The sequence below is a fragment of the Oryx dammah genome, unplaced genomic scaffold, assembly GCF_014754425.2.
Source record: "Oryx dammah isolate SB20612 unplaced genomic scaffold, SCBI_Odam_1.1 HiC_scaffold_1, whole genome shotgun sequence".
Classification (NCBI taxonomy): domain Eukaryota; kingdom Metazoa; phylum Chordata; class Mammalia; order Artiodactyla; family Bovidae; genus Oryx; species Oryx dammah.
The window spans coordinates 92,859,775-92,884,767 of record NW_024070185.1 but is presented as its reverse complement, the minus strand read 5'-3'; the positions used below and the strand labels follow the sequence as shown (position 1 = coordinate 92,884,767).

At 40.7% G+C, this 24,993-nt stretch overlaps 1 protein-coding gene across 2 annotated transcripts in view; it reads left to right on the top strand.

Annotated features, from left to right (window-relative positions):
• ABCA1 (ATP binding cassette subfamily A member 1) overlaps nt 1–22,440 on the top strand; it is a 132,673-nt gene extending 110,233 nt beyond the window's left edge. For both annotated transcript variants that reach the window (XM_040240976.1, XM_040240968.1), the window contains 17 exons: nt 702–807; nt 1,774–1,848; nt 2,326–2,495; nt 4,074–4,251; nt 6,267–6,382; nt 6,473–6,617; nt 8,209–8,332; nt 9,990–10,119; nt 10,391–10,511; nt 11,285–11,347; nt 12,141–12,247; nt 14,440–14,581; nt 14,950–15,084; nt 16,760–16,863; nt 17,467–17,559; nt 18,213–18,456; nt 19,084–22,440. In XM_040240976.1, coding sequence (XP_040096910.1) covers nt 702–807; nt 1,774–1,848; nt 2,326–2,495; nt 4,074–4,251; nt 6,267–6,382; nt 6,473–6,617; nt 8,209–8,332; nt 9,990–10,119; nt 10,391–10,511; nt 11,285–11,347; nt 12,141–12,247; nt 14,440–14,581; nt 14,950–15,084; nt 16,760–16,863; nt 17,467–17,559; nt 18,213–18,456; nt 19,084–19,224 — 2,194 coding nt within the window. In that variant the 3' untranslated portion in view covers nt 19,225–22,440. The remainder of the gene's footprint in view (nt 1–701; nt 808–1,773; nt 1,849–2,325; nt 2,496–4,073; nt 4,252–6,266; nt 6,383–6,472; nt 6,618–8,208; nt 8,333–9,989; nt 10,120–10,390; nt 10,512–11,284; nt 11,348–12,140; nt 12,248–14,439; nt 14,582–14,949; nt 15,085–16,759; nt 16,864–17,466; nt 17,560–18,212; nt 18,457–19,083) is intronic.
• The last annotated feature ends 2,553 nt before the right edge of the window (nt 22,441–24,993 follow it).

Sequence of the window (24,993 nt, the reverse complement as noted above, 5' to 3'; positions counted from 1 at the left end):
TGTTAGGAAATAAGACCAGAATTCCATCAGGAGAGTTAGAATCATTTTCTCCTCTGCTGCAGTCAGGCTCTCTCCTCTCCACCCTCCACCACCACCCCTGTCCGTATCCCTCTGAGTTTTGAAGAAGCAGATGGGACTGGGGAAAAAAACGAAGGAAACGTCCTTGAAGAAACTTTGTTTTTTGACCCTATCTCCCACCTTTCTTCTTTGCCTTTTTTTCCCAGGAGCTAGGACCTACTGAATAACTGAGTAGAGTGGATGCAGAACCTTCTGTGTTTCTCCTGCTATGAAAGGGCCACAGCCCATCTATAAGCTCTCCCTGGCCTCTCTGGCCAATGTCTTCCCTGCTCATCCTGACTCCCCCCATCTGCTTGCCTTGAGACCCATGTTCAGGCCTGAGCTACCAGGGGTGGGAGGAGCATCTGTGAGATGAATGAGCATTCTTTCCTCAACATCTCAGATGTCTCATTCTGTGTATAATCAGACCCAGGTCCCTCTCACTTGGGCAGAAGCTATAAGAGTTAAGAGATTGCCAGGATCCATTAGAGGAGACCAAGGTGAAACTTTCTCTGAGTTCCATTTTGGTCCTACTTTGAACATACAATTCCTCTAATTGAACATTACATCCTTAGGCAGTGTCTGCTGCTGAGTGACAATGGGCCCCACACTGCCTGTGTTTTAATGTTAGGCTATTCTTTTAGATACGGTGGATTTTCCCTGGGTGCCAGTAATTCTCAGTCACTTCCTCCGAGTGAAGAAGTTAGTGATGCCATCAAGCAAATGAAGAAACACTTGAAGGTGGTCAAGGTACAGTACCCATCCTAAGACATGTCGGACAGAAAATGAGTTGCTGGTACATGGGAGTAGTTGACAGGCAGATCTGATTACCTGGTAGCTTACTGTTTAAGATTTTCAAGTACAAAGCCATCACCGAGCACTTAGAGATCATGGGTCAGCCAAGACTGAGTCACTCAGTGTGTACTTACTATTTGAAAGTGCAGGTCAGAAACAAGTTCAGGGACTTCCCTAGTGGTCCAGTGGTTAAGACTCTGCACTTCCAGTGCAGGGTGCCTGGGTTCAATCCCTGGTCAGGGAAGTAAGACCCAACGCAGCCAAAATAAACAAAAATGCTTGAGAAAAAAAGCAAGTTCAGAGATTTTAGATCTCTCAGAGTAACTTAAGTATAGCCAGTGAACTGGGCATCAAACATACTTTTCTAAAACAATCATTTGTTAAACAGGAAATGAATCACTTTCTTTAAACCGGCAGCTAGTTTTAGGACCTGATAAACATTCACTTTCTTTATCTGTATCCCAAGTTTACCATTTCTAAGTTGGAATTGGGGGTCAGATGATATGAATTCCAGGGTCACAGACAGCAGGGATTGTCCTGGAATCTCTCCCGTGAGGCACAGACCCCATATCTGATGCATCTACATGTTCATTGTAGCTGGGGGCGATGTCAAGGGAACATGGTGAAGAGCCCTTACCACCAGTTACAGACTGACATCTGCCTCTTGGGACTTCGAATCACAGGGTTTCCCTCTGGTTCCTTTAAGACCTATGACTCGTGGCAACATCAGTGCTTTAGATTTCCAGTCACTTATTTTTCAGGAGCCAGTTATTATTTAGAGGGTTCAAGTTGCATTTCAGTGAATGAGGCAGTAGCCGTGTTTCCCTTCACAAGATTGGGCCCTTGTCCACAGACTCCAGACTTCCTGTTGCTCCTCCCCTGTGAACCATCCCAGCTGAGGCAGCTTTTTGTTGTTCACAGGACAGTCCTGCAGACCGATTTCTCAGCAGCTTGGGAAGGTTCATGACAGGACTGGACACGAAAAATAACGTCAAGGTAAAGCCCTTTGTTCCAGTGGCTTGATGAACAATAATTCCTGTATTGCCCCGAAGTGTCAGCTCATGATAATGTTGATTCACGACAGAAAAGTCTAGTAACTTTATTGGTGAGGCTGTAAAAAGAACTTGCTTTTCTGCTAGTCACACCAGGGGAACCATTATGAACATGACTGAGATACTTAACCTGTTTAAGCCTCAGTTTCCTAATCTGTAAAATGGAGGCCATAACCATGTCTACCTCAAAGCTTTGGTGAAGATTAAGTACATTAAAGAAAGTCAGCATAGTGCCTGACCTCACGGTCAGTGCTGGGCACACCCTGGCCCTTGTTACCTCTTTACCATGTTCTCTGATCATGTTTTGTCTTCAGGTGTGACTGAAATTTCTGGAGTTTATGTGCATATTTTGTGTGTGTGCGCCAAACTTCGGGAACAGGGGTTAGGAGCAGTACTTTGCACCTGGTATGTTTTATTTCAGGTGTGGTTCAACAACAAGGGCTGGCACGCCATCAGCTCTTTCTTGAATGTCATCAACAATGCCATTCTCCGGGCCAATCTGCAGAAGGGAGCAAACCCCAGCCAGTATGGGATTACTGCTTTCAATCACCCGCTGAACCTCACCAAGCAGCAGCTCTCCGAAGTGGCTCTGTAAGTGTCACTGTGTCTGATTTGGGAGGGGGGGCGGTGTTGGGGGAATTGTGGTGCAGGGGAAAGAAGTATGAAGCTGGTTGTAGAATAACAGCTGGGGAAGTAGGTATGTTATGTATGTCTGGGTTGGTCCAGGCTCTGGACAAAAAATGATCAGTTTATGAATTGGCTGGGCAGAGATTAAACTACACAAGATAGATGCCTCTGTAATAATTAAAGCCATTATTACATTTAATGAATTCATTTAAAGTAAGTTAAATTGTTAATATGATTCTAAAATATTTTAACTCACTCTTAACACAATGTTTAATTAAAAAATCAATTTCATTTGTTTCAAAACAACGATTTTTAAACTTAGTGAAACACACTTTTATCAGCTTGTGTGTTTATTAATTCCTGGAGAGGGAGAGAGAGACAGCATGTGTGTGTGTGTATGTGTGTATGGTATTAAAGCCAGTATGATCTAGTTTAGCGTGTATAGCCTTTGAAATCATAGAGATCTGGGTTTAAATCTGGTTTTTTAAACTTTCTAGATATATGGTATTAAGTGAGGCATTTCATGTAAATGGACAAGTCTGGCCTTCAGCACAAGGTTGCTATTCAATACATGTTAGATTCCTTTCTTGTTTATGGAGTATGGCACAGTTACAGTTTCTGCTTTACTTGTATGGAATATCAATGTATGTCACTAGGATCTTTATACCAAGCTTATATGAAATTTATATAAAGAAATAATTTATATTGTATCCCATTTAATGGGCTTATAAGGCTATTTTTCTTACAATAAGGATCTGATGGAATTTTTGTGTTAGGTTGATATGCTATGCTTTTTTGTTGTCAAATTCATTTACAGCCAGAAATTGTTGTTTGAATAGTTTCACACTAATATTTCTGCTTTATTTAGTTTTCAAGCTACACTACTCCCTTATGTGTGAAAATTTACAGCTTGTTGCTCATAAAAGATCAAGACTAGTAGAACAAAGTGAATGCTATTAGGTCACTCTTAGACTTTAATAGTTTCGTTTTGGCTGTGGACTCTCTTTGACCTCAGTAGAAGCAGTTTTGCATTTGAATTATCAAGATTCTTTTTTTTTTTGCTTGAAAATAATCATCTTTAACCCTGAATGAAATATATGTGGTGAACAGATCTTTTTCCCTGGGGTATGCTTCAGACATTCATGTGTGTGCGTGTGTGTGTATGCTTCAGACATTCGTGTGTGTGTGTCTGTGTATACTTCAGATATTCATGTGTGTGTACGTGTGTGTGTGTGTGTGCGTGTGTGTGTGTATGCTTCAAACATTCGTGTGTGTGTGTCTGTGTATACTTCAGACATTCATGTGTGTGTGCATGTGTGTGTGCGTGTGTGTGTGTGTGCGCGTGTGTGTGTATGCTTCAGACATTCGTGTGTGTTTGTGTCTGTGTATACTTCAGACATTCATGTGTGTGTGCGTGTGTGTATGTGTGTGTGCGTGTGCGTCTGCTTCAGACATTCGTGTGTGCATGTGTGTGTGCACGTGTGCACGCGTGTGTGTGTGTGCGTGCTCTGATTGTGCCCTCAGCTGCACTGTCTTTTTCAGGATGACCACATCCGTGGACGTCCTTGTGTCCATCTGCGTCATCTTTGCGATGTCCTTCGTCCCGGCCAGCTTTGTCGTGTTCCTGATCCAGGAGCGCGTCAGCAAAGCGAAGCACCTGCAGTTCATCAGCGGAGTGAAGCCTGTCATCTACTGGCTCTCCAATTTTGTCTGGGACATGGTAAGACCACCCGCCTGCTGCTGCTCCATAAACCTCCATCAGGGCTTTAGACTGGACGGGTGGAAGGGCTTCTGGCCTTCACCAGGAAATGTTCCAGCTAATCAAAGATGAATGAAAGGGGATAAGGCAGGCACAGTTGTACGCTTTCATGTCACCAAACACGACCTTCAGCACACAGCTGATCTTACACCAGAGAAAATCAGTCCAAAGGGACTGCAACTGATACCACCACCACCTCATTGCCTAAGTGACAACCTTTTAAAGAACTGAGGTGGAACACTCAGTCGGAACGCTAAGTCAGTGCCTCTAACTTGTCTGATAGATTTTTAACCTCCAGAGTCAGGATATTCTTTGTCTTACCAGGAACTCAATCTGTCATTTGAAAACATCTTCTGTTTTACTGGAAGCTTATCCATCCATTGCAAATCTGTTTTCATGTCAGCTGTAATATAATGCTTCTGTTTGAGCCAATATGGAGGGTGTCAAAGAATTCTGAAGTTCAAATTGTTTTTATAAAGCAGAGTTGAAATGTATCTCCCTATGAGTTCCATTAATTGTAGGCCACACAGAAAATTTAATTATTCTCCCATTGGATATACCCTCAAATATTTGAAGACACCTATCATTTATCCTAAATCTTCTCCAGATAAGATGATATATGAGAACATACTTTGTAATCTCTAAAGCCCTGTAGAAGTGTGAGTGATGATGATGATGTCTGTGTTGGTTATAGCAAGCCTCTCAGACTTGTCACTGTTCTGACCTGATTGCCTCTCTGTGGCCCATACTCCATATTGTTAATGTGCTCTTTGAAGAACAAAGCCTAGAATTAGCCTTATAATCAGACTGTCATCCAAATGGTTATGGGTCTAGAGGCAATTGATCTTTATCCCGTACTCCTCTTCCTCCGCCCAAGGGTACTGCATTTTTGAAGTAGTGTGGTCTTATTGGCAACTTGTAGAGAACTGAAACCTCTGCTTCATAGGTATTGTTAAATGGGGTCTTTTTCACTGTTTACTAATGCAGTTGACTTTTTTCAACCTTTATATATAGCTTTATTTATAAACATAAAGTTTTTTTAAAGCACATATAAAACTTTTTCCCTGTTAAACTGAATTTTATGGGATGTCCATTTGTTTTGTTTTTTGTCTTAATCCAATGATTGCTTTATTGAGTAAGCACATACATACTGACTGCTCACTGTGTATCTAACTCTGCCAGGCATCACAGATTCAGAGATGAAAGATCAAGTCCCTGACTCAGGAACACTATTATCTTCCTATATATTATCCACCTCTCCCTGCTGTAGAACCTCTGAAATTTGCTGTAAGCGTGTCTTCATCTAAGTTGTTGAAAAACACAGTTGAGTAGGATGGGACTGAGGCACAGAGCCCTGCAGTCTGAAGCTACCAATTCTTCTAACAGCTGGCAGGCCCACTGCTACCTCCCTGCCTGTGCTCTGCTCTGCCAGCTGTGAATTCCTGTAATTGTCTTGTGGTCAAGACTTTATTTCTGCATTTTAATGCTTGAGACACTGTCAGGACAGACTTTAAAATTAGTCTTGGTGTGATGAAAATGTCCTGACATTGATGTTATAAGTGCTCACCTCATAAATAGATTACAAGAGAGCTTGAACTTGAGCAGACTGTAATATAGCATTAATGATGAAACAGACACAGTCATCTTCGGGAAGAGTAATGGCAGCTTACTTGCTGCCTGTGAAATTGAAATTACTCTGACTGGGAATCCATCCTTCAGTGAGTTTACTGAGCGTGACACCTTGGCTTATTTGTTGGAAAGACAGAAAGGACATGCAGTTTATAAAATCAGCTGGGGGTAAAAGGCTTGTCAAAATGTGCTGTCCAGTATTTTGGTTAATAGTTTTCGTGGCTTCATTAATTCTCAGTTATTCTTCGATATGTTTATCTGCCCTTCTTGTCCAGTGATGGTGAAGGCTTGAGATGTGTTGTGTCTCTGACTTAGGGGTGACCTTGGTTTCCTGGTTTCACTTTCAGTGCAACTATGTGGTCCCTGCCACGCTGGTCATTATCATCTTCATCTGCTTCCAGCAGAAGTCCTACGTGTCCTCTACCAACCTGCCTGTGCTCGCTCTTCTGCTTTTGCTGTATGGGTAAGGCACCCTTGGATGGGGCAGATGGAATCCCCTGTCAGACAGAAGGTGGAGGACAGCCAGTGGCCATGTGTCTTTATGCCTCACCAGGTGGTCCATCACACCTCTCATGTACCCAGCCTCCTTCGTGTTCAAGATCCCCAGCACAGCCTACGTGGTCCTCACCAGCGTGAACCTCTTCATCGGCATCAATGGCAGTGTGGCCACGTTTGTGCTGGAGCTCTTCACCAACAATGTGAGTTCTGTGGAAAGAGATGCTGGGATGACCATATCTGGAGCCAGGGGAGAGTGTTTATCGTGATTGTATTCTGCTTGCCTGTGGCGTTGACCGCATGGACCAGTCTGAACTTTGGCAGTCTGTCTTTCCTGGGTTTGCATGGCATCTCTTGCTTCTCCTTTTCCTTATGTGTCTCTGATCAAATCTTTCTGTTTCTTTCGACAAGTCCTTTTATACTCCTTTCTGTATAAGTGTTGCTTTCTCCAGTATTCGGTTCTCTGCCATGGTTTTCCACTGTAGGAACTGTCTCTGGGTGATGCTTTTCATTCTGGAAGCTTTTACCTCCACCTCTCAGTGTCTCACATTGTTCTCTCTCAGATCTGCGCCTTAAGCCCTGACTCTTCCGTTGAACTCTTGCCCCACAGTCTCACTTGCCCAGTGGGTGGCTCCGTTTAGATTAACTGAAAGATACCCTAGACTGGTCACGTCCCAATGATCTTCCCCTCAGAACCCAGTGTTTCTCTTGCCATTCCTGTCACACTGGATGGCGTTACAATCCCCCAGTCACCCCAGCTGGCAGTATTCGAGCTATTTATATGCTTTGCTTTTGTTTATTTCTCCCACATTCAGTTGGTGACCTTGCCAGTTCCTTCAATTACAGATATCTCAAACAAGGTTTCCTGTCCACTCCCGTTGCCATTGCTTTTGTCCAGACACCTGAACTTAACCCACAAGGCCTTTCAGAGGTGTATAATCCTTCCTGGACAGTCCCCACCACACCCTTTCCCAACGTGGTAGGCTTCGACTGAAGGCTTCCTTAAGCCCTCCGCAGTCCCGCAGGCCTGTTTGAGGACCCCCAGCCCAGCCTGCACGGTCCTCACCAGTGTGGGCCTCTTCCTCAGTGGCAGTGGCAGTGTGGCCACTCTGTTGTTGGAGCTCTTCACCAGCAATGTGAGCTACCACCCCAATTCTGCCAAAACTAAGCTTCAGCCTGAAGTTTTGCTTACCTGCCATATAGCAGGTACTCTCTCTTCTCTGTGCTTCCAAAGCTCACACAGTTCATTCCTCCGGGACAACACATCCAATTATGTAGTAATTTCCTGTTTCCATATTTCTTTTCTTCAGAGTAGAGACTGTTTCTTAATCATCTTTAGCTCTCCTATTCCCTAGCCCAGTGCATCCAGCACTTAGCAGCTTACTTAGTTGTTCGGTATTTGGCCATTGCTAGATTGATGTATTTGAGAAGAATTATTTAAATTCCAACAAAATCCTGAAACTGAAATATATTGACCCAAACATGAGCAATTTGCTTTTAAAATGCTAAGCAAATGTTTTGTGTTGGATTTGCTTTTGATTAAATGCAATCATATTTCTAAACTTAGCTCATTTTCCTCCCATGCTCATAGCATTATTCCAAATTTTCTAAAGAGCAAAAATTTTGCTACATTATATATCATTAGCTATGGCTGCTGCTGTTTATTGGTATCTGAATCAAAGATTCAGTTTGACCTCAAGGAATCAAACTTTTTCTTCACTCTCATATTTTAAACCTTGGTCAATTTTTAGCCTGCGTCACAAAAGACATACAGTCTGTCTCTTATTTTTTTAGAAGCTGAATAACATCAATGATATCCTGAAGTCAGTGTTCTTGATCTTCCCACATTTTTGCCTGGGACGGGGGCTCATTGACATGGTGAAAAACCAGGCAATGGCTGATGCCTTGGAAAGGTTTGGTGAGTGACAGCAGCGGCTACAGGATATTTTAATAGGGATGGGAGTTTGTATGCGTCTTGATACTTTGGCCTTTATTTTGGAAAAAGGCTGGTGACTGGGCCTAGGACTTCTCTCCGCTGATAGGGCGCATGTCAGCGCAGTTGGTTGTGGCTTGGGTCTTGTCTGACACAGCCATTTGTCTGAAAGGTGAGAACATGGTTTTGGAGGTAGGGAAAAATACTGGTTTTAGCTTGGACCCAGTGCCTGGTACCACTGGTGGGGTTTGTTAAAGTCGTTGGAAAAATCAAATCACAGCTCTAAGAATTAGGTACAGGCCAGAGAATAGAAAGGAAAGATGCAAACTTTTGCTCTATTAGGAAGATCATGGACCTGCAGGTGGGGTCCTGTATTACCTTTTATACAGTCTATAAAAAGATAATTTACTGCAGCTCTTTATGCCTTTAGAGTCTTTAAAAATATCTCTCCTGTGCCCACACTACTATTCTTTATCGACTTGCACATATAGTTAGATGGGCCATGTTATTTAATGAGCATAGAAGAGGGACTATTTTTTTAAGCTTGGAGGTACAAAGGAGATATATAAGGAATTTAAGGAATATTTATATAAAACGAGGTGAATTGAGTTACTAGATTACATTGTGCTGTGCTTAGTCGCTCAGTCCTGTCCGACTCTTTGCGACCCCATGGACAGTGGGGATTCTCCAGGCAAGAATACTGGAGTAGGTTGCCATGTCCTCCTCCAGGGGATCCTCCCAATCCAGGGGCAAATCCAGGTCTTCTGCATTGCAGGCGATTCTTGACCATCTGAACCACCATGGAAACCCCTAGATTACATTATATGCTACTGAGAGGAGCATCTTTTAATGTGCTTTCTAATCTTTCTTAGTGAAGCTAATAATTTGTTAAAATACTGACCCTAAAAATTACCCTGGATTGCTTGCCTTTTCACAAAGAATTTTTGGCATGTCTCATTCAAAAGGAAGCATTAGATTTCTTAGATGAAGTTACAGATCTAATACATGTTGACTCTGAAACTCTGATTGATACTGCATTGCAGTACGCTTCCCTAAAACCTTACCTTAAGTCAGACTTGGAGACTGGTGACTCCTTTATTTTTTCGTCCTTATCATGGGTGATGTACCAAGTGGCTTCAGTTGTGTCCAACTCTTTGCATGCCTATGGACTATAGCCCACAAGGCTCCTCTGTCCCTGGGATTCTCCAGGCAAGAATACTGGAGTGGGTTGCCATGCCCTTCTTCAGGGGATCTTCCTGACCCAGGGATTGAACCCATGTCTCTTACATCTCCTGCATTCATAGGTGGTTTCTTTACGGTGAGTGCCATGACTAGATCCCTATCATGGGTGATAACCATTGGTATTTGTAGAAATGGGCTTCCCTGGTAGCTCAGTTGGTAAAGAACCTGTCTGCAATACAGGAGACCCTGGTTCAATTCCTGGGTTGGGAAGAGCCACTGGAGAAGGGATAGGCTACCCACTCCAATATTCTTGGGCACCCCTTGTGGCTCAGCTCGTAAAGAATCCACCTGCAATGCGGGAGACCTGGGTTCAAAACATAGGTAAATTTGAGCCTGAATTTGAGGAAGGGCTTTGGTCTCTGGTGCCTCCATTCTGATTGGATCTCTGCACTGTGTCCAGGGGAGAACCGCTTTGTCTCACCACTGTCTTGGGACTTAGTGGGACGAAATCTCTTTGCCATGGCTGTGGAAGGAGTGGTGTTCTTCCTCATCACTGTGCTGATCCAGTACCGATTCTTCATCAGGCCCAGGTGAGCTTTCTTGCAGAACTCACTGAGCACCTGGTTGAGGGTCACGGCGGATGGAGAACAGGGAAGCAATCAATGGTGGTTGGGTTGACTTGAGCTCAAAGCAGATAATCAAACTGATTCTCCCAATGTGGGATCCCCTGACCCACAATGCTGAGTACTGACAGTGCTGGAGTGTGCATTTTATAGGACTGATGTAGAAACTGGGTCTTGGACTTAGAAAATAACTTGAAAGGTTGATTTTTTTTTTCTTCTTAATTTTCTTCCCCCTAAGACCTGTAAAGGCAAAGCTTCCTCCTCTGAATGATGAGGATGAAGATGTGAGGAGGGAAAGACAGAGAATTCTTGATGGTGGAGGACAGAATGACATCTTGGAAATCAAGGAGTTGACTAAGGTGAGACAGTGAAGACAGGCTACAACTTGCCTTCAATTTTTTCAGCTTTATATGTTAGAAACTAGCATTTTGCTGACTCACTTAATAAAAAAAGCATGCTTCCTAAAAGGTGCATTTATACTAAGTTTCTGTCAATTTAATTTTACTTAAAATACACCATGGAGACTTCTCTAATTAAAGAAATCCTACCGAGAATAATTGTAAAGTGAATTCTCATTCTTGAGTATGTTTGATTTATGTGTTAGTTATTAAAACATCTAATATTGTATATTGAGTCAAAGCTGAAGTTGAGAGAATAAATGATTGATTTTGAATGTCAAAAAAGCTGGTAAATCCCCATTGATTAAGAGGAGGATCTATTTTGGCCCCTTCTAGGTGCCAGAACAACAGTAATTCAGTTTTTTGTAATATGTTCAATATTTGAAATGTTTTGATAACAAATTTTTATCCCATAGAATTTAATTTTTAAAATATCTGCAATGTCTTTATATTAAATAAAAATTATGTAGATGTTAATGACAAATATATTTTTTTAAGTCTGATATTCAATTAAAAAATACAAAGAAATTCATTTATATTTTGGGCATCAGAATCATTCAAAAGCCAGTTGCCACGGAGACAGACCAAGGCTTTGGCACATTAAGTATCTGACTGAGCCTTATCAATGAGTCGAATTTTGTGGTGTGTTTAGGTCATAGTTCCCTCTTCCACAGTTGCCTGGGAGAGCCGTGAGTCACTGCGGCTCATGACTTTTTGCATTTTGCTGGTTTCAGGTATACAGAAGAAAGAGGAAACCTGCTGTTGACAGGATCTGTGTTGGCATTCCTCCTGGTGAGGTAAAGGCGCTCTATCCATATTGTGTTTGCCCCTATTAATTCAGACTGTCTCTACTCCAGTCAAACAACAATGTCTGTAAGAAGTTAAAAGTCATTTAAAAAGGCTACTCCATTTGTATCTATGTGTAGCAGTCAGTCATTGAAAGTTTGAGGGCCCCATATATCAAATGGAGAAGGAAATGGCAACCCACACCAGTATTCTTGCCTGGAGAATCCCATGGACAGAGGAGCCTGGCGGACCATGTCCATGGGGTTGCAGAGAGTCCAACACGACTGAAGTGACTAAGCACGCATGCATGCATATATCAAAACTAGTGGCCCCGTGTATCAACAATTTTGGATAATCTCAGACAATTTAAGAAAAGTATGTTCATCTAGAAAGTGATTTTGTGATCCATTCAAGATGATAATGAAATTCAAATAGATTTTTAAAAAGATTTTCTCTTTATTTATGTTTGTATTCTTGTATACCCTTTAGCTAGATTCGATGGTGAAATTTGACTTGTTGGCTTTCATTACTGTTTTTCACTCATTCACTTTGGCTTTAACCCAACAACTCAAAGAATATTTACAAATACATCCACATTTAAAATGGTTCCATTATAAATGTATGATTAAACATCCATATGACTTCTGAACACCTAGAAAATATTTTACTCTTCATTCAGAGTGATAATTTAGGATCATGTTACATAAAAATGAAGCTGAGGTGACTATTTATGAATCATTTATATTCAGATTTTTAGTAGTTTGCTAATATTACTGACCCAGTCATTTTCCCAATCATATTCAGTGCTTTGGACTTCTGGGTGTTAACGGAGCTGGGAAATCATCAACTTTCAAGATGTTAACGGGAGATACCACGGTTACCAGAGGAGATGCTTTCCTTAACAAAAATAGGTGAGAAAACAAGTCTGTATTTTTCCACAAAGACTTTCTTTAAACTTTATTTAAATGAATATGTTGTGATTTTGTTGATATAACAGCACTGTATAGTTTCTAAAAATGTTGAACTATAGTAAACTGTAAAGAAGAAAATAAAAATCCATAATCCCAGTACCTACAGATAACGACTATTTACATTACCTTTTAGTTTCACTTTATTTTTTTTAACAGATTTATTCAGGTATAAGTTATGTACCTTACAGTTTGCTTGTTTTAAGAGTACAATTCAGTGACTTTTAGGCAATATGCAGAGTTGTACAACCATTATCACAATACAATTTTACAACATTCCCATCAACCCAAATCTCTATTTTATATATATATAAATATATTTATGTATGAGATTATATTAGATTATATTGAGATTATATTAGATCTAGATTTTTAAATTAGTTTTTTTTGTTGCTAATGACTTGGGTTACATATTCTAAGATGTAGAATTTTACATTGCTGCATAAAATGCCTCTATGTACATGTACCTGTAGTTTATTTCACTATTTTTGTTGGACATTTATTTCACCAGTTCCTTAATTGTTGGATATTTGTTTCTGTTTTTCACTAAATATGTCCTTGTATTCATTTTGATTGTTTCATCAAGATAAAAGGTTATATACCTGTGAAATTGCCCTCTAAAGGTTATGCCAACAATGGATGTCACCACTGGGCTATTATTTGAGAATGCAGAGATCACTGAGCAGCCTGATCTTCAGGCGTACAGTATGCCTACAGTACAGTCCTGCTAGGCAACTTTGAAAGTGAAACCCTCAAGCATTCTAAATATGTGGAACTTCTCTGGGCTTTGGAGAAATGGTACAAATCTGTGGCTTTCAAACTTTTTGATCATGTCCCATAATAGCAAATACATCTTACCTCTTAGTCAAGTAAATGCACAAAAACATGTAAACAGGCATACAGCTTAAATAATTTTGTAAAATACTACCTACTCTTATTGCTTATAGTGCATTCAATATTTCTTACTCCACTCTCTGCCATGCCATTTTAATACTAGTTGTGGCCTACTAAATTTATTTCATAATGTACAAATGGGGGATGACTCACAATTTGGACAAAGGGCTACTAGCCAATAAAATTGAAAACATCAAGGAACTTAATGTACTCATGACTTTTCTCTGCATTTTACATTTGTTTTAGTAACAGTGTAAAGGCGGTTTAAGAGAATGGAATTTTTAGAATAGCAGGCCTGAGGCTACATACATGGTTCCCCAGATTTGTTTCTAGTACCAGGCTCCTGGGGTATATAGCAGTAGTAGCAATAACTGGTCCAAACTAAGGTTCATCACATTGCCTGATTTTCTGAATACTGGTATGAGCAGTGTAGCTGTGAGGTCTAGGTGAAGGGTCTGTGAGCACTTCAATTCTGGAAAACATTGGACCTGGGCCTACTAATTGATGTGCAGAGAGGAATGAATACTGCTGACAGGCTGAACCCATGGCTCTCCAGAGGTGACTGAAGTGAAGCCGTCAGACTGGATGTGACACTGAGCTTCCTCCTACATCAGCGATCCTTAACCCTAGATTGGCTTCATGGGGCCTAAAAGCCGCCCCCACTAGTATATGTAAAATTGTTGTCATCAGGTTCTCATCATGAAAACCTTCAAAACCAGGGCAGTTTCTGTGTTGAATATTTAGTAGGACTCTGGGGTTTGGATCATGCTGTGGCCAAGTCAGTGTATAGGCAGCAAAAAGCAGAGGGAAGTCACCCAAATTGCTGGGCCTGCTCTGGCTTAAATGAAGTAATAGGGCACATGGTGCATATGACTGGGCCACAGAGTCAAGTCAGGAATGGACACTTCATGTTAAAGCCCCTGGATAGCGTGACTAAGATTGTTGATATAGATAGCACTGCAGTTGGGGTGGACTTGGGAATTTTGAAATGGGACCAAGCCTGCAGATTGAGGTGTTAGGGGAACCAGGGGCAAGGACTAGGCAAGATGGAGGCAAGAACCCTGACTTCCAGGAGGGGCTGGCATCCTGAGGGCAGAAAGGCTGTCCCTTGAAGCTGTAAGCACCCGTGCTCACTGGTCTGTTTGTCATGCACAAGCACAGTGTATAGAATGTTAGGCAAGATGGTCTGACCAGAGTACCAAAATGCTTAAAAACCTGACCAGTTTTGCTTTCCTTTGTAGTATCTTATCAGACATCCACGAAGTCCATCAGAACATGGGCTATTGCCCTCAGTTTGATGCCATCACAGAGCTGCTGACTGGAAGAGAACACGTGGAGTTCTTTGCCCTTTTGAGAGGAGTCCCGGAGAAAGAAGTAGGCAAGGTACTGTGGGCACTGGAAAGCCAGCCTGCCTCCTTTGGCATCCTGACAGCCTACCTTATGGCTGTGACCTTCGCACATGGCCATCGGCTTCAGGCTGTTCTTCCTTATGGGTGCAGCGACAGGAAGTGCTGGCTCTTTGCAGCTACTTTCAAAGGGGGAGGTTGCGGCGGTCGGGTAGGGATGGGAGGTCAGGCTCACTCTGGAGGGCAGAGAGGGAGTGCTGCTTCCTGTGCTGTGGGCACTATCCAGGTTATGATCGTATAGAATCTTGTCCTACTCAGTGAAAGAATTCTCACATGTAAGTGTAAGAAAGCATGATAAAATTACCAAACCCAGCAAAGGTTAAGGTGCTCTTTTATCACTCTTAGGTTGGCGAGTGGGCGATTCGGAAACTGGGACTTGTGAAGTATGGAGAAAAATATGCTGGGAACTACAGTGGAGGCAATAAGCGCAAGCTCTCAACAGCCATGGCTTTGATTGGTGGGCCTCCAGTGGTGTTTCTGGTGAGTGTGATTGAATGGAAAACCCTGTTCTGGCCTGAATGGAAAGCATCTCTATTCTAAAGTCCTGGATGTCCAGGATGTGCATGACTGGCTGAGCAATGACAAGCCCCACCTCACCTGATGAGGAATAGCCCGATGAGGAACCAGAGGGAAGCTCCCCATCCCTCTTCGTAACACACATGGGGTGTATCTGCCTTGCCCTCAGATGTTCCAGAGGGGGGAGATACTCCAGGGACTTTGTTTCTCTGGCATGGAGAATCCCAACAAGTGTTACTGAGGCTGGGTGTAGGATTTAACTTTCTTTGGACCATTCTGTAGGCCATCTATGTGTTCGTCCTTTGGAGATAGAGAATGTTGTTACAGCTTCAGGATTCCTAAGTAGCACCTTTGGGTCATAGTTACTTACATATGGATAAATGGAAAACGGAAGATCAGACCAACAGTGGCCTTTGACCTTTTTCTTCTATAGAGGAGAAGGGCACTGAGGTTATTACAGGAAGAAGCCTTGGACTGAGGCTTTAAAGTTATCCAGAGTGTTTAGGTTTAGAATTTGTTTCTCTAAAAGCAGCAAGTCTAAGATCATGGCATCCGATCCCATCACTTCATGGCAAATAGATGGGGAAACAGTGGAAACACTGACAGACTTTTTTGGGGGGGCTCCAAAATCACTGCAGATAGTGACTGCAGCCATGAAATTAAAAGATTTTTGCTCCTTGGAAGAAAATCTATGACGAACCTAGACAGCATATTAAAAAGCAGAGACATTACCTTGCTGACAAAGATCCATCTAGTCAAAGCTATGGTTTTTCCAGTAGTCATGTATGAATGTGAGAGTTGGACTATAAACAAAACTGAGTGCCAAAGAATTGATGCTTTTGAACTGTGGTGTTGGAGAAGTCTCTTGAGACTCCCTTGGACTGCAAGGAGATCAAACCAGTCAATCGTAAAGGAAATCATTCCTGAATATTCATTGGAAGGACTGATGCTGAAGCTGAAACTCCAATATTTTGGCCACCTGATGTGAAGAAATGACTCTAAAAAATACCCTGATGCTGGGAAAGATTGAAGACAGGAAGAGAAGAGGACGACAGAGGATAAGATCTTTGGATGGCATCACCGATTCGATGGGCATGAGCTTGAGCAAGCTCCGGGCATTGGTGATGGACAGGGAAGCCTGGCGTGCTGCAGTCCATGGGGTTGCAAAGAGTCAGACACAGCTAGTGACTGAACGGAACGGAACTGGAGACCAGCAAGTAGAGTATAACAGGCTAAGCCAGAGTGAACTAGAATAAAAAAAAAAAAAGAAATGTATTGTTTTTGAACTGACTTCAGTAGCATTTCAGACAAAAATAATTTTTAGTATATGCTTGTCAGTCATGAAAAGATGATTGAAACTAAATGATTTTCCCTTTTCCTTTCTGTTTATTTGGAGAAATTTAATTTCACAAAAATTAAATTTGAGTTTTCTACTTCAGTGACAGTTATAAAAGTGAACTGGTTATAAACAAGTATGAAATATTCTTTTATGTAAGGTCTGGTTTTTTGATCCATCAGGAAATAAATAGAATGGTAAGTTAAACCTTAGGCTATTTCTAAAACACATCTGCATTTAAGACCAAACCTATCTTTGATTTTTTACCAACACATAATAAGACTTATTCTATTCTGTTTATAGGATGAACCAACCACAGGCATGGACCCTAAAGCCCGGCGCTTCCTGTGGAATTGTGCCCTAAGTATCATCAAGGAAGGGAGATCAGTAGTGCTTACCTCTCACAGGTCTGTAGTGAAGGGTTGGCTTGACTTCGTTGTATAATTTTTAGACTTTTCAAGTAGTATTTATGGTCACTGTGTGAAAACAGAAAACACAGAAAGGCAAAGAAAAAAAAATTATGGTCACCTGATGTATCACCAGGAGACGACTATTATTATCACTGGGCAATATATCTTTGCAGAGTTTTCCTCTGCAAATCTATACACAGTGTATATGTTTTTTTACAAACAAAAATGCAAGCTTTGGCATATATACCAAGTTCTTTTTCACTTAACAATATTGAGAACAGTATTCCAAGTCTGTTAAATTGAGATGTGTCATCATTTCTTATAGCTATTAGTGAATAGTATTCCATTAGCGTATACCCTAATTTACTTAACCGTTCCTCTTTTGTGTAGACACTTGGATCATTCTCAGCTTTTTCACAATTGTAAATGACACAGCAGTGAGCATTATTTTCACTACATCTTCATGAAATTTCTAGCAGGATACAGTTATACTCTAGGAAGCTAAGAATCTGTTTCTTTGAAATGCCAGATGTCATGGTGATGTTCTGACGGTTACAGGAGCATCTTTCTCAGACTAAACCTCATTCTGTGTCCCCACAGTATGGAAGAATGTGAAGCTCTTTGCACTAGGATGGCAATTATGGTCAATGGGCGGTTCAGGTGTCTTGGCAGTGTTCAACATCTGAAAAATAGGTAACAAAGACAATTTCTTTGGGATCCCACATAATGAGAAATTGTGTGTTTATTCTTTTGTGAAGGTATACATGGTGGTTCTAAAACAAAGGGAAATAAACTGAACAAAATGGTATAGTGCAAAGAATGAGGACTTTGAAGTCCAACAGAACTGCGTGCAAATTCTCTCTACCTTTTACTGGTTGTATGCACTTGGGCAAGTTATTTAACCTCTCTGAGAGTCAGTATTCTAGGAATAGCTACTTTCTGGTTTTGTTATAGAGATGTAATGGGAAGATTTACACGTGCCAGTAAGGTTGGAGCATAGACTTTGGAGTTAAACACACCAGTTGGTTTGACTGGTGTTGGGTCCACACCCCAGCCCTACTACTTCTGAGTTTTGTATCATGAGCGAGTGACCAACTCTCTAGGTTTCAGTTTCTCTGTAACATCTCACAGGTCCAAGTGTGGATTAAATGAAGTCATGTCTAAAGCACTTGGCAAGGCAGCTCAAATAGAATAGGTCTTCAGTATATGACAACCGGTTCCTTTTCTCTGAAACTGATTTCTAGGTCTGACAGAGACTACTTTCTCTTTCAGGACCCAAGAGTTAGGTATTCTTTTGAGACGTTTCCCCAGAGTCTTCAATTTGATTTTCTTTTTCCTGCTTTCAGGTTTGGAGATGGTTATACAATAGTTGTACGAATAGCAGGGTCGAACCCTGACCTGAAGCCTGTACAGGAGTTCTTTGAACTCGCCTTTCCAGGAAGCGTCCTGAAGGAGAAGCACCGGAACATGCTTCAGTACCAGCTTCCGTCTTCACTGTCTTCCCTGGCCAGGATTTTCAGCATCCTTTCCCAGAGCAGAAAGCGACTCCACATAGAAGACTACTCTGTCTCTCAGACAACACTTGACCAAGTAAGCGCTGAGTGTCAAAAGTAGATTTGCTTTTCAGGGTGAGGACTCTTCCCCCTTCATTATGGGCCCTAGAACAGTATAGATTATCTGAGCATGAACTCCTGATTATCTGCTGTTATGCTTTTTACCTAACCTCCCTGAATCTGAAAAGGGAGATTATGCTACTGATTTCATAGGGTTATTATGAGAATAAATTGTCATACTAATCATAAAAACTGCAATTTATTGAGTATCTGCCATGGGCAGGTATTAGGCCAAGTACAGTATCCTGTTTAAATTAAATGACATCAGGTACAAAAGAGATCCTGGCCCTTAGTAGATATTCAGCAAATGTTAGTTTTCATCCTGCTTCCCTTTAATCAAGTCTGTTTGAGTCAAAGTAAATAGATGATTGAGCGGTTGGTTGATTTGGAGGGGCAATATATAAGGGCAGTTTTTTACTTTTTTTAATGATTAATGCTTTTTCAATCATTCCTTTCTCCCTCCTACACAAAGTTTTCTAGTTAATCTATTTATTCAATCTTAGATTCTTCTATATGACCTAATTTCCACATGGGGAAAAGTGCAAGTTGAATAAAGAGAGAGCAAGTTAGAGGTCTTTATAATGGTCCGTCTTTATTTTGACAGGTATTTGTAAACTTTGCCAAGGACCAAAGTGATGATGACCACTTAAAGGACCTGTCATTACACAAAAACCAGACAGTAGTGGATGTTGCAGTCCTCACATCTTTCCTGCAGGATGAGAAAGTGAAAGAAAGTTATGTATGAAGAATCTTGTCCATATAGGGTGGCTGGAAGAAAGGAGGAACTAGACCTTCCTTTGTACCACGTGAAGTGTTCCTGAGGAAAGCGCTAGAAGATTTTGTGGGAAGAAGTAAACTGGATACTGTACTGATACTATTTCAATGCAATGCAATTCAATGCAATGAAAACAAAATTCCATTACAAGGGCAGTGCCTTTGTAGCCTATGTCTCATATGGCTCTCGAGTGAAAAAGACTTGAATTTAGTTTATTACCTTATACTCATGTGAAACTCTAGTATGGAACCCAGTGGACGTATGAGTTTGACATACTTTTTTTGTTCCTTTGTATTCTTACTGGGGTTGCAACAATAATTCATCACGTCATGGTCAGTGATGATTTTTCAAAATCAAAAGGCATGCACATGCTCATTTACTACGCCGTGCCATGCCAAGAGACTGGCTTCCTGGTGACGTAGCCACTGCTGGCAATGAGTATGCCAGAATTACTAGTGCCAAGCTTCTCAGAAAGCCTGCAGCACCATGGTATGCCTTGCACACTTTTGTGAAAGCTGCGCTACTCAGTCTGTTGACATCATCACATACCAGGTGATGAAATGGCGCCATGTGTGGGGAAAGTCCTGCTTTGATTCCCTCTTTGAGCTGCTCTGGTGATGGTGACATGCAAACTGCATGGTGACATGCAAAAGCAAAACTTGGTTTCATTGTCCTTTGCTTGGAACCATGAGTCTCCAAGATTATCTTTCTGGGACTCTAAGTATACTTAGATCCAGGTAAGAAGCAAAAGAATCAGCAACCACATTGTTGGGGCTGCAAGCTGGGGAGGCCATGGCATGTGATGAAAGAGATGATGTATTTGGAATCAAGGGAAGTCTGTGTCCATTTGTCCTGCTTGTCTACTAACACGGTACAGTGCATCTCAAGATCTTGTCATTTGATACAAGAATAGTATTATTTCTGGCTTTTTGAATTAATCTAGAATATGAAAAGACAGAGTTGTATTCTGAGAACAATCTTTGTACTTTTAACGTTATTTGGAATTGTAAGTTCTATTAGTGACTTCTAAAAACTTAGAGTGGCCTCTTTGTAGAACCCTGTGGCACAGAGGAGTATGGCCACACTGCCTCCTCGCTAGCTTTAATTTTTCATGTATGTTTGCAAATGGATTATCTGACTAATGCCTAGTGACTTGAAAACAGTGTGATGGCCGAGATCTCATGACAACATTGTATTTAAGTATCTTTAAGATCGTTAAGCATACTTTTAGTATCAGCACATTAGTCAAGTATTCTTTGAGTGTATGTTATAAGTGAGTGACTATGGATGGATGGCGTGGGGAGAAATTAAGTTTCAGTAGATTTCCTGTGCCATGTTCGTCAGATAACTGGTTTACAAATACAGGTTTTGTTGTGGTTGTGGGAACCCACTGAAAGAGTATTGGGTAGCCCACTTTTTGAAAACAGCAACAATGCAAAAGGCAAGAAAGGGTCACAAGATTAGCTTCAAAACTTGTTGAATAACATAAAACTTTTGCTTATGGCATTTAGTACCTTTGAATATTGGCTTTGAAAATCTCAGATACCCCATTCTGACAATCTCAAATTTTTTATCTCTTCAGTCACTATCATGGGGAAAAAGCAGCAAATGCCCCCACATGAAAATTATTTCAGACTTTTCCAAGGCAGTTTAATTGTTTTTAGTCAGTAAACACTTGTTAAAAAGAATGTTATCTGTCTTGAGACAACAAAATTATGAGAGAAATACTGTTTGAAGTTAAAGTGATCTTTTAATATCATTACTAATGTCTTTTCCTTTTAAAAAATTAGATATTCTAAAGGTACAAGATTTCAGATCTATTCCAAATATACATTTTTTCTTTTAAAAATGCATGTTATCATGCAACTTGTTGCTTGGAGAAAGAAAACAACCTTTAAAGAGTATTGCCAATATTTTCTAAAATGATAAACAAGTAATAAAGACATTTTCCCAATAATTATTGGCCTAAACTCATATTTTATGCTGTCTTTAAAGATACAAAATTCATAGAATGTTTGTTTCTCCTTGTTTAGTATTTTCCAAAATCAAGCTTCTGCTAGATTCCCCATTTCAGCAGAATCATGTCCTATATCTGTATTGTATTAAAACCATGAGCAGCTCCCTTTTTTTGGATTATTCTACTTCAAGGCCATATTTTAAAAAAATCAAAAGATACTGTGAACTACTTTGAAAAATGCAACATTTCAATATAGACTTAAAGGCTATCTTAAGCTAGAAACAATCTACAGCTACTCATCTACTTCATTAGTACTGTTATTAGATATTCAAATCGCAGTCTTTAAAATTTTTCTGGGTAAGCCTAATTATAGTAGAGATTTGCTCTACTACTCTCTGCTCAGTCAAGTAAAATTTCTATATCATCCCTGTGGAAATGTAACCATGTGAGTTTAACAACAAAAAAATTTTTTTAAGTGTTCAGAGATTTCTGCTTTTGCTTCATTTGGACACCTGAAGCCTTATTAACTGTGAATATGAAAAAATACAAAAGAAAACAATAACAAAGCTCTCTCTATACAGATACCCAGAATAGGTCATTGTTAAAAAACCAATAACCAAACCTCAAACTACTGTATTTCAATATCTGTACTGAAGGCATATGCATTGTGACTATTAAATATTGCATAGCATTCACTGTATAGTAATCATTGACTAAAGGGATTTGTCTGTTTTCTTCTTGTGGTTGTATATATCAGGTAAAATTTTTTTCCCAAAGAGCCATGTGTCATATTATATTGAACCACTTTGACATTGAGATATTAATTTCTACTCTTGTTACCATTTACTAGTAATATAGTATTATAGAAATATTGCTCTAATTCTCTTCAGAATTGTTGCATCCCTTTTTATAGAATGTTTATACTTCTATAAGTTTTAAGAATTCTGTTCTACCCTAGGATTAAACCATGTTTTTGTGCTTTTTCTTTATCATTGACCCTTCATTCCAAGCACTTTATGCTGTCTGTAATGGATCTATTTTTGCACTGGAATATCTGAGAATTGCAAAACTAGACAAAGGTTTCACAATAGATTTCTAAGTTAAATCATTTTCATTAAAAGAAAAAAAATAAAAAAAATTTTGTATTGTCAATAACTTTATAGAAAGTATTAAAAAAGGCATATTTCTATGTTGTTATAAGTCACGAAATAAACCTGTGATGGTTCTGTTGTGGTCTATACTAATTTTTTTTCGTGCATTCATAGCACCACCTACTGTTAAAGCTTATAAAGTCATTACGGCAGTAAGAAGTATCTGCTTGGAGAAGGGAGGATACTTGGATCAAAAGCAGGAATTTAGAAAAGACTAAATGTCCTGTTAATCACAAGAGAATCAAGGGGACTACTTGAAAATAAAGGGTGTTTGGAACTTTCATGGTTCAGTTTAAGAGGCTTTAGGTAAACTTATTCTGCTTAATGATCATGAAGCTGCAGAGATCTCCACAATTACTAAGATCTCCACAATTAGCTAAGCTATTTAATAAAAACTTCATTGCTACCTTGATACTGAGGAAACACAAAGGCAGCAAAACGGAGATTTTGTTTATTCAATCAAAAGTACAAGGACCGTCATGGATGTACCCTCTTTGTATATAAACATTTACAGATTCAAAAAAGCTCTGGAAACTTTGGAATGCTAATATGGACATTGAATACGAAAAACCTTGAGAAGATTAGCTACCCTTTTCGAGTGTTTTACTGTGTTGTCAGATCTTTCATTTAATCCTCAGAACCTGCCCTATGAGGTAAGTAGTACCATTTGACATAGGAGTAGACTGTGGCTCAGAGAATAAGGAACTTGTCCCGAGTGACACCGCTAGTAATTAGCAGAGGCTTCTTGTGGTGAAGTTAGGTATCCAGTTAAAATTGTCCTTGTAAAATCACTTCAGTCTCATTCTGCAATAACATAACAAATATTTACTGAACATTATCGTGCACCAGATACTCTTACAGTTCTGGGTATATGGTGTTGAAGAAGACAGAATTCCTGCTCTAATGGACTTGAATTTCACTGAAGAAGTTATAGTCACAATGGATGTGTGGGCAAATAAATGTAATAGAACCAAGTGCTAAGTAAAAAATACTGCGTGGTGACAGAGAGGAGTCGGGCTTCGCGGAGTGACATTTAAGTTCAAATGTAAACAAAACAAACAGGAGCCAACATTTGAAGGTGTGTAGGAAGAATGTAGGATGAGATGGTTGGATGGCATCACTGACTCAATGGCCATGAGTTTGAGAAAACTCCAGGAAATGGTGATGGACAGGGAAGCCTGGTGTGCTGCAGTCCACGGGGTCACAGAGAGTCAGACACAACTGAGCAACTGAACCGAACTGAACTGAGGAAGAATGTTCCCTGAAGAAAGAACACTCTGTGCAAAAACCACAAGTAGGAAAGAGCTTGGCGAGTTGGAGAGAATTCTAGTGTCCCGAGTTATAGGGGATGGAATCAGAGATGGTAGGACCCAAAACTTGTGGGGCCTCATCGTCCAGGTCTTTAAGGTACTTTGATTTTGTTATGAGTGTAATGAGGAGCCACTGGCGAGTTTTAAACAAGGTAGTGGTTTGATCCAATCTTTGTTTCAGAAAGAACTTTGTTGGTTATATGGGAAGAAAGGACAGTAGGGAGATGCGGGGGTTGCTCAGTAGAAGATGATGGTGGTTTGGACCAGGATGATAGCAACAGAGGGAGGAATGGTAACACTGAGGATCTATTTAGAGATACAGCCAACAGGACCTGCTGGCAGGCTGCATGAAGGAGATGAGGGAAAGAGAGAGATCAAAGTGATTTCTCGTTTGTCAAACTAGGTGGTTGGTTGTGTTCAAAAGGCAGTTGGTATTTCAGTCTATAGCTCAGAGGCAAATATGGGAAAAAAGATAAAAGTGTGTGAATCATATATATGATTAAGCCTTGGGACCGAAGGAGCTTACCTGGAGAGAAGGAAGAGAACATGCTTGAGGTCTGAGATGCTACCCACATTTAGAAGACAAGCCAGCAAAGAGAACAGAGGGACTGGCCAGTGAAGAGGAGGAAAATCTAAGAGAAAGATGTGAAGAAGTGAGAGTTGCTCAGTTGTGTCCAACTCTTTGCAACCACCGTGGACTATACAGTCAATGGAATTCTCTAGGCCAGAATACTGGATTGGGTAGCCTTTCCTTTCTCCAGAGTATCTTCCCAACCCAAGGATAGAACCCAGGTCTCCAGCATTGCAGAGGATACCATGTATTGAAGCTCAGAATCAAATACTTTCCAGAAGGCAGAAGTGATCAACTGTGTCCATTACTGCTGAGAAGATGAGCAAGATAAGGGCAACTGAATATGGCAAGAAAGAGGTCTTTGGTGATCTTCAGAAGAATCATTTCAGCAGACTGACAAAGATACAGACCTAATTGGATTTGGTTCAAGAAAGAATATGGGGTGAGGAAGGGAAGATGGTGAGTATGAAGTGAAGTGTTAGTTGCTCGGTCATGGCTGACTCTGCAACTCTATGGCCTATAGCCTGCCAGGTCCCCCTGTCCATGGAATTCTCCAGGCAAGAACACTAGAGTGGGTAGCCATTCCCTTCTCTGGGGGATCTTCCCAATCCAGGGATTGAACCCCAGTCTCCTGCACTGCAGGCGGATTCTTTACCATGAGTCACCAGGGAAGCCTGATGGTGAGTATACTCAACTCTAAAGGAGGTTTTGCTTTGAAGGGAAACAGAAAACATGACAATAGTTGGATTA